The following is a 9,049-nucleotide window of genomic DNA, read 5'->3' as shown; positions in this document are numbered from 1 at the left end:
TTTGTCATTTTCCAATTATTTTGCTCTTACTTTTTATCAGATATCCCCACTCCTCTTGGTTATTACTAACGTACATTGATTTAGGAAACTCATATTTTGCTGTAATCCCTGGGAGACTTCTAATAACTAATTAAGGTGTGAAGCTTCTTAGAAACAAAGTTAAAGGAAGCGTAAGGCCATGAAATATAGCACCTACTTAAAAAAAATTTATGACAGCCTTATTAATTAATGTTGCTTGAAATAAGCTATTTCTATACAGGTATTTTTATAAAAAATGCACAGAAAATAAATAAATGAATAGTAATATCCAAGCACATGAGTTGAATAACTCGAATTGCAACCTTCAACAAATCAAGCCCCACACTTTTAGTTTGAACCAAACCCAAGACATACCCACCATCCTGTGGAATAACACCTTAACTTCAGTTACAACTATATGAGACATTATATGTACATACAAACATGTATATAATATATGTATGTATGTGATATATAAGCATGTATGTATATACATACACACAAATATATCTTCCTTTCTAGGTCTGCATTGAATTCTAGGTTTTTCCCCCTAGTCCTCTAGTTCAAGTCACTGATTCTTTTCTCTGTAGTTTCAATTCTTTCATTTACTCATTCTAACAACATTCACTATACTGTACTAGCAACACTTGAATCTGTCATCTCTTTTTATGTTTTTGCTAATTTATTTTGAATCTCATATTATTTCCTTAATGCATAATTTCTCTTCCATTAAGTATACTTGTTTCCTAAATGTTCTTCTTTACCTTCAGCTGCATGTCATGTACAAAAGCATGGTCTCCATGGATCTTCCAGGGTCGGGTAAAACTTTCAATACTTTCCTCTTCTTGATATTCTCTTAAATCCACCTTTTATTCTTCTTTTTAGTAATGGTTTTAACTGGGCCCATGACCACCCGAAGAATACATTACCTTTGTTCCCTATGAGGTAGATTATGATCATATTACTCAGTTTAAGCAAAAGGGAATCTTCCAGGCCTCATCCTTAAAAACAGGATGCTTGTTCTGGATTCTTCTTTCCCCGTCCATTTGTCTGGAAAATGTCAGCAACAGGTCTTCCTGCTCCTAGAGAAGGAAGACAAGTGCAGATGACAGCAGAGCCACCTTTCCAGCCATTCTGTTATCTTGATAAGCTCAGAAAAGAGTGTCTACTCACCCATAACCATCTGGGAATGGCATGTAAGACATTAACTTCTGTGGGGACATTTGGGGCTGATAGTTTTTGTTGTGAGGGTTGTCCTGTGCATTCTATGCTGTTTAGCAGCCTCCTTGCCTGTGGCTATGGGATCCTCAGAGCATCCCCCTCCTGCCCCATTTGTGACCAATAACAGTGTCTCCATTTTTTGCCAAAAGTCCCCTCTAGGGAAAAATTGTCCCTGGTTGAGAACTACTAGACTATAGGCTAATTAAGGTAGAAACTGCTACCTGTAAGTTGGATGCTGCCTTAATAAAACTCACAAAACATGGCATTCACTTAGGAGTCAGGTGGGGGGAAGTGAGCAAAGCGATGTGGAAGGCTGGGAGATGGTGGTCATTCTTTTGCTGTGGAATCTGGTAAAACTGTTGCCTGTGGTATTGTAGTAGGGATTTCTACTGAGTCTAAAGCCACAGGGATTAGAAAGGGGCAGAATATCAGTGTGTTTGGGTTGTTACATGCTGTTTTAAGCAAAATACTGCAAGAAAAAGTGAAATACTAGATAGTCTAATCTGCCTGTTGCTTGCCATTTAAATTGGCTAATGTGACTCACAAAAGTGAGTTCTTTAGGAGTTGAAAAAGCTAATTGACTCAGTATCACAAACAGCAAGAGAAAGAACGTCATGGTTTTTCTCAAAGGCTTTCCTCTGGGTGAGGTTCTTTTACATGGAATTAAACAGACCAGAAATCTTGATTCTTGAGAAAGTTGTAAAAGCAATAGTCTGGCCTGCAGAGGCTTTTAATTTGTGGCAAATAAAGAAATCCTTGGTTTCTAAAAACTTCACCAGCATGAGAAAGCTAGGGAACCTGTGCACTTAACTTAACGTGGCCCAACTCTTCAACATCTGCTTTCAAAGATGGCATAGAAGACAAGGAAACGAGGAACATTTCCCAGATGGCCAAATGACGGGGCAAAAAGGGACAGTGAATAAGAAACTTCCTTCCAGAGACTAAAACTAGAGTTGAACCGTGAAAATTGTTTCACTGTCAGGTCAGGGAGTTCTTGAAATTCTGACTCAGCATGATCATGTCACAGTGACAATGAACCAATGGTTGTTGTAGGTGAGGATTTTTATTGCAGTTATCTTTTTTTTCTATTATTGCATGTTGGGTGTGTATGGAGAGGGATGTTGGAGACATGTATGGCTCTACTTTCAGTTACCCAGACTGTGGGGCTTCCCACTGGATCGCATAGAAAAGACCGCGCATCACCTAGAGATACTGCGTTGAGTAGAATGCAGTAACTGGACATTTGATCGTAGCTCTTGGAGAGGGATGTGTCCTATATGTAGGAAGGATTCGTGGGTACTTGTACACGTGGATATTTGAGTGGCCAGAGGGACAGTCTGTCAGAAGGCTTTACTGCCTCCATCCTGAGTTTATCCCCTCCCCACTTTTTTTTAGTAATAGAATGTATTGATTTTTAATTGAATACAAGGTACCCATCTAGAGAGAATACATTTCCAAGACTCTACGGCAAAGGAGGCCTTATTGCACAACTCATAGGTAACAGGATAAGTGAAAAAAATTTCCTGAGCTTTGTGGGTTATGCATTTAAAAGAGATACTTTGCCTTGCACAATTTTCTCTTTGGGCTAGAAATCAAGTAATAAAAATGTAGACAGACACCTCACACACAGAAATGGAACCTACTGAGAGTCACAGATTTGTTTCACTAGTTTGGTTCCCTAAATGACATGGAGAGGGGTCCACCTATTTTTTTTTAACCCTGGGCTTTTATGGAAGAGAGAAATATGCTATAATTTTGTTTCAACTACTGTGATTTTGGTTTTCTTTCTCCCTTGTTTTTAAGTTTGTACCTTAACTCTTACATCTTCCCTGGGATTACCATGGCATTATCAATATTGTTCTTAGAAATAAGATGTGGTTTCAGGTGTGTTAACATCATATTTTAAGCTCAATTATTCAGGATGTGGAGGATATATAATTGATTTGCTCTGGGCTATGGGACATAGATTCTACACTTCAACTCTTAATTTGTTAACAGCCTCGCCCCGTGCCAGTTCTTTGTTGACAGAACTAGGCAAAATATTCTCCAATAAGTATTTTCATTTCCTCTACATTCCTGAGTGTTTTCCTATTCTACTTTACAATACGGAAGAATTTTTATCTTTCTATCCTGTGACTAAACTATGTACATATTTTTAGTTTATCTCAGAAATCCAGTTTTAAGATTTAGCAGTTCTATTACCTATTTATTAAACAATATGTTTTAAAAATAAAATAATTCCTTCTTTATTTAAAAAATGGATTTAATTTGTAATTCCCATTCCAGCAAACGTGTACTCCCATGCATCTGCATATATATACCAACATAATACCTTCCCTGGGTTTAGTTTCTTTCCCCTTTTAAAACTTTTTGGGTTTAATGTTCCTCTTGGGTTTTATTTTTCTTCCTTCTTATTTAGTAAGAAATTTCCTCTTAGCAGAGCTTTAATGTTTTTCTAATGAGTTCTTAAATGTAATTATTGTTTTTGGTTTGTTTGGGCACTTTCATTGTTTGTTAGCTTCTGCTCCACCCTTCCCCAACAACCTGGGTTTTCTCTCGTTTCCATGTTTCAAGAGTGAAAAGATAACAAAGAGGGCTAAAAGAGACTCAGCGTATTCAACTCCCTTTAATAGGCAATGTGAGAATATATCCTCCCTACACATTATGATGGTAAAGTTCGAATGAGATTTTGAAGCAAGGAGGCAAGTTCATGAACTAAAATGAGTCGAGCTGCTGTGCCGATGTTAGGAGTTCCTGATGGTCTTTCCCTTGGTTATTGGCTGGATCCTGACCCAGGGGTAGATTAGAGCAAGAGGCAAGCTGAGATGTAAAAGCACTGGGCTGATGTAAAGGCTGAGAACAGCAAACGGTGGCAAGGCACACTTTGTCAGCTACAGGCTGCAGAGGGCATCCACTCCAGGAAGGACTTCACCTTCCAGAAACTCTAGACTGGTGCCTCCCCCAGTGCTCACGTGGCTGACTTTATCTTTGGAGTTCCATTTGGCACAGCAAGTAGCAGTGTCGCCACCTCCTATAATGGTGATACAACCCTGAGAAGTGGCTTTCACAATTTCATGCATGAGGGCTTTGGTTCCTTCTGCAAAGGCATCCCATTCGAATACCCTGACAGGTCCATTTCACACAATTAGCGTGGCTTGGGCCACAATTTGAGCGTACTTCTTGTTGGTCACAGGACCACAGTCCAAAGCCATCCAGCCAGGAGGTATGTCTGATGCTCCTGTGGCTTGACCAACCTTAGCACCCTCCTCAAATTTGTCAGCAATGACAAATTCAACAGGTAAGGTAATGTCCACACCATTCTTATTGGCTTTGGCCATGATCTCTTTGACAATCTTGGCTCCCTGTTCATCAAACAGGGAAGCACCAATTTGCATACTGTTGAGTACCTTAAGGAAGGTGTAAGCCATTCTGCCGCCGATGATCATCTCATTGACCTTGCCCAAGCATGTTCTTGATGAGCTAGCTGGATCTTATCTGCCACTTTGGCTCCACCAAGTATAGCCAGGAAGGGGCTCTCCGGGTTTTCCAAGGCTCTGGCAAAGTAATCCAGCTCCTTCATCAGGAATCCAGACGCCTTCTGAGGCAGGTTCACGCCCACCGTGGAGCTGTGGGCCCCGTGAGCAGTGCCGAAAGCGTCATTGACATAGACATCCCCCAGCCTGGAGAGTACCGCTCGGAAGGCTTCTATTTTATCTGGCTCAGCTTTAAGCTTACATCCAGAAGGATATTGGCCTTTCCCTTCTTCCTCCACACGGAACAGCAAGTTCTCCATTAGGATAACCGAACCAGCCTCTGGCACAGCTCAGGCTTTCTCCACTTCGGGGCCCACACAGTCGTTCAGGGACAGCACATCCTTACCCAGCAAAAATTTGAGCTTAGCAGCAACAGGCTCTAGAGAGTATTTATCAGGCATAGGGACACCATCAGGTCGACCTAAGTGACTCATAAGAACTACAGATTTGGCTCCGTTATCCAGGCAGTACTGGATGCTTGGGATGGAAGCCTTGATTCTCTGGTTGTTTGCAATCTGGTTCTTCTTCATGGGAACATTGAAGTCTACCCTCATGATGACTTGCTTCCCTTTAACATCCAGCTTGTCCAAAGTTAACTTCTTAGAAAGAGACATCTTGACAATACAAAGACATAGGCTGACACACGGATACCAAGGCTGAAGAACCGCTTGCCTGCTGCTGGGCGGATGGGTGGGTGGTGTTTTCTAGCGCCCTCCCCTTTATCCCACCCCTTTTCTTCTCTCAGGGCAGCTGTGATTGGACTGAGGAAAGGAAAGCCCGTTCTGTGATTGGTGAGTAGTTCTGTCAGTCTGGATTTGACATAGGTTGCAGGCTCAGAAACAAACTGCCAGGTCTGAGCACAAACCTGGAGGTGTGGTTTTTGACTGGGAGTGAGAACTGGTGCAGTGAAGAAACCCTGGAATAAAATGGTCCTAAGGGCTAAGCCTCCTCCTGCTGGTTCTTTTTTTCCCACATCTCTTATGACAGTTGTTCTTATTGTTAAAAAAAAAAGAAAAAGAAAAATACTTCTTACCCATGTCAAATCTTAAATATATTGAGGTATATAAACTTATGCAGTGCCAAATAAAATGAAAATATGAAATAATGGTTGTATGAGACGTCGCTTATTCAAGCAACATAGTATGCTTCTGTTTTTAACTTGTCTTAATACATTTTGTGTTAAGAGCACACACCGGTGTTAGCCTTTGGCATTAGATATACTACAGAGTGGGGTGGGAATGATATCCTCTTACCTTATTTTTTCCCTTCTCAGACTACTCAAGAATGCTTGATGGCTTTTCAGGAGAATTCCATAAGATCATAGCAAAGAAAGGATCAGCAGAGCACTGAAGCTGGTGGTGAATCTTCTTTCAGGCCAAAACGTTACGATAAGGCCTCTTGCTTTTTCTTTTTTCTTTGATTTACTACCTGTATAATTTAGGAACCAAGATGAAAAAAGGCATGGTTTTCATGAGAATGAAAATGGCCGTTTGAATTGAGAATGAGTGGGAGATTTTATTTTTAGAGAAAGACTATAGGGCTGATTAGTTTAGTAATGAATACTAGCTTTGAACTTAGTTTACATAACCATTTTCACAAGTTCAATGTAGCATAAAAGCTTTGACAAAAATATATTTGAGCCATTACCCACTAGGATGAGTATAACCAAAAAACACGGACACTAACAAGTGCTGCCAAGAATGTGGAGATATTGGAATCCTCATTGCTGGTGGGAATGTAAAATGGTGCAGTCACTATAGAAAATAATTTGACAGTTCCTCAAAATATTAAAAATGGAATTAACACATGACACAGCAATTCTACTCCTAGATGTTTACTACAATGATATCTACATTCATGCACTGGATAAAAAGTCATAAATCTGACAAGAACAAATGCTGTCAAATATGCATAGCAATGGAAACTCTCCTTTATTGCTGTTGAAGGTGAGGTATGCTAGAGCCACTTGGAAAACATTTTGGAAGTTTCTTGTAAACATAAACAAAGACTTCCAATGTGAACCATTGGTCCTACTCCTAGGTATTTATACAGCTACACAGAAAACCCACAGGCCTTTAAAATTCTATATGCAAATGTTTAGAGCAACTTTATTCTTAATGGTCAAAAGTGAGTATTCTTTAACTGGTGATACATCTTCAGCGTGGATGCACCCATACAGTTGAATGCTCCAAACCAAAAAGGAAGAAGATATTTACTTACTCAAAATCATGAATGAAGCTTAAATGTATTTTGCTAACTAAAAGAAGCTAGACATTAAAGTAGGTAGATATTATATAATTCCATTCACATGACCATTTGAGAATAGATGAAATTAAAGGAATGGAAAACATATCAGTGGTTGACAGGTCTTAGGGGAAGGTGGAGGTGCTCAGCTGTTGTGGGGATGCAAAAATATACAGGTATAAATAAATGACTAAGTAGGTACATAAGTTGGGGAGAGGGAACAAATCTTTCTTATAGAAGAATTCCGAATAATAAATATAGATAGACTCCCCTCCTGGAGGTGGGGTTCAATTGATTCACTGTTTGAATATTGTCTGAACTTAGTGACTTGCATTGACAGGATAGAACATAGAAAGGGGAATTAACAGTAACTTTACAGAAAAAAACTTCGTAGACACCACTATGACCAAGAGTCAAGGTCAACAGTATCAATTACAAGCCATGTGAATCTGATGAACAACCTGAATTGATGCTGTGAAAAAGGATAGCTCACTGACATGGCATCAGGAGGCCCACCAGGGGGCGCTCTCACACCCACCACTCTTAGGAGAGGGATGCAAACTGGTTTAACTACTTTACCAGCCAGCTGGAGGAAGGCTTCTGCTTTCTGCCTCCCCCACAACGGCCCAACCAATGAAAGACTGTCACAACTCAGCCAATGAGAAGCCACAACACGTGGGAGTATCCAATGGAGAGTGTTTAAGAAACTCCCCAGTTTCCTCCAATGGACTTTTTTGCTTAAAGTGTCTGCCCAAACACCCCAGCTTTCTTCCATAAAAGAACATTCCTCTATTTTGTTCTGTGCACATGCCTATGGTTTTGCCATAGCTTGCCTGTCCCAAATTGCAATTTTCTGCTGTTTCCAAATAAACTCATTTCTGCTGGTAAAATAATTGACTATTTTATTTTAAAGGGTCAACAATGCAATAAGAAAGGTACTTTGCCTCTGTGATAGTCTTCCTTAACACCCATAATCCCAGTATAATCATGAGACAACATTATACAAACCTAAGTTAGAGACATTTTACAAAATGCCTGATCAGTATTCTTTAGAACTGTCAAGGTTATGGAAAACAAAATATTGTAAAACTGTCATATACCTGAGGAGACTAGGAAAACGTGATGACTAAGGAAACATGAAGACAATCTGGCAGTTTCTCATAAACCTAAACAGGCATAACCCTGTTCCAATCTTAGATATTTATCCAAGAAAATTGAAAAAACATTTTGACAAAAAGGCTTGTACTGGAATGTTCATAGCAGCTTTTTTCATAGCAACCGAAAAATTGAAACATTCCAGGTCATAGTCATAAAATGGAATACTATTTAGAAATGAAATTTGCAGACTCAGATACAAACTATAGTGTGACTTTGGAAATGAAGGAGACTACCTCCTATATATATATGCATTACATTTTGTTTGTAGTCACTCCTGAGTATTTGTAAATTAATTACATAATATTTTTTATTCCTGCTTCTCATATGTATACAGAAATTACAAGGAATATATGCTACATTTAAACCAGTTTCAGTTACGTAATATTTACCTTGCAAGTAATGAGACTGGACTGTTTATTTTGTAGATTGCTTTAATGATTTACTGGAAATAGAAGTAAGTGAAAAGGTGGAGTTATTAGCGAGTGTTAGTTGTGTAGGGAAGACAAGCTTTGCAGAGAATGGGGTGTCAGTGAGAAAGATAAGGAGGGTTAAACACAGTAAGCCCTACTTTAGCACAAGTTTTATTACAAGGACTCAGTTATGCAACTGATTTATCCATCAATTGAATAATGTCAACCTTAAGAATTACAAACAGCATGATTTAAATATGAGGATGTGTTGAATTCAGTCCTTAGTTCCAGCATGAATACAGGTTACAGTATTGCTGTATTAGGACAGGAGTGGGTGGCATTCGTGTTAGTAAACTGAGGCCCCTATTGATTAATATCAATTAGGATTTCAGGTACAATTAAAACAAAATAAAACTTAGTAAGTGCTACAGAAGCAGAATAAGGTGAAAGATATGATCTAGTAAA

At 39.2% G+C, this 9,049-nt stretch overlaps 1 protein-coding gene across 1 annotated transcript; it reads right to left on the bottom strand.

Annotated features, from left to right (window-relative positions):
- Positions 1-3,960: 3,960 nt before the first annotated feature.
- On the bottom strand, positions 3,961-5,469 carry PGK2 (phosphoglycerate kinase 2). The gene is given in 2 exon segments (XM_036916408.2): positions 3,961-4,715; positions 4,718-5,469. Coding segments are annotated over 2 exon segments (1,254 nt in total). The 5' UTR covers positions 5,387-5,469; the 3' UTR covers positions 3,961-4,130.
- Positions 5,470-9,049: the final 3,580 nt, after the last annotated feature.

The sequence above is a fragment of the Manis pentadactyla genome, chromosome 16, assembly GCF_030020395.1.
Source record: "Manis pentadactyla isolate mManPen7 chromosome 16, mManPen7.hap1, whole genome shotgun sequence".
In the NCBI taxonomy this organism is placed as follows: Eukaryota; Metazoa; Chordata; class Mammalia; order Pholidota; family Manidae; genus Manis; species Manis pentadactyla.
This window is presented reverse-complemented; position numbering and strand designations above follow the sequence as displayed.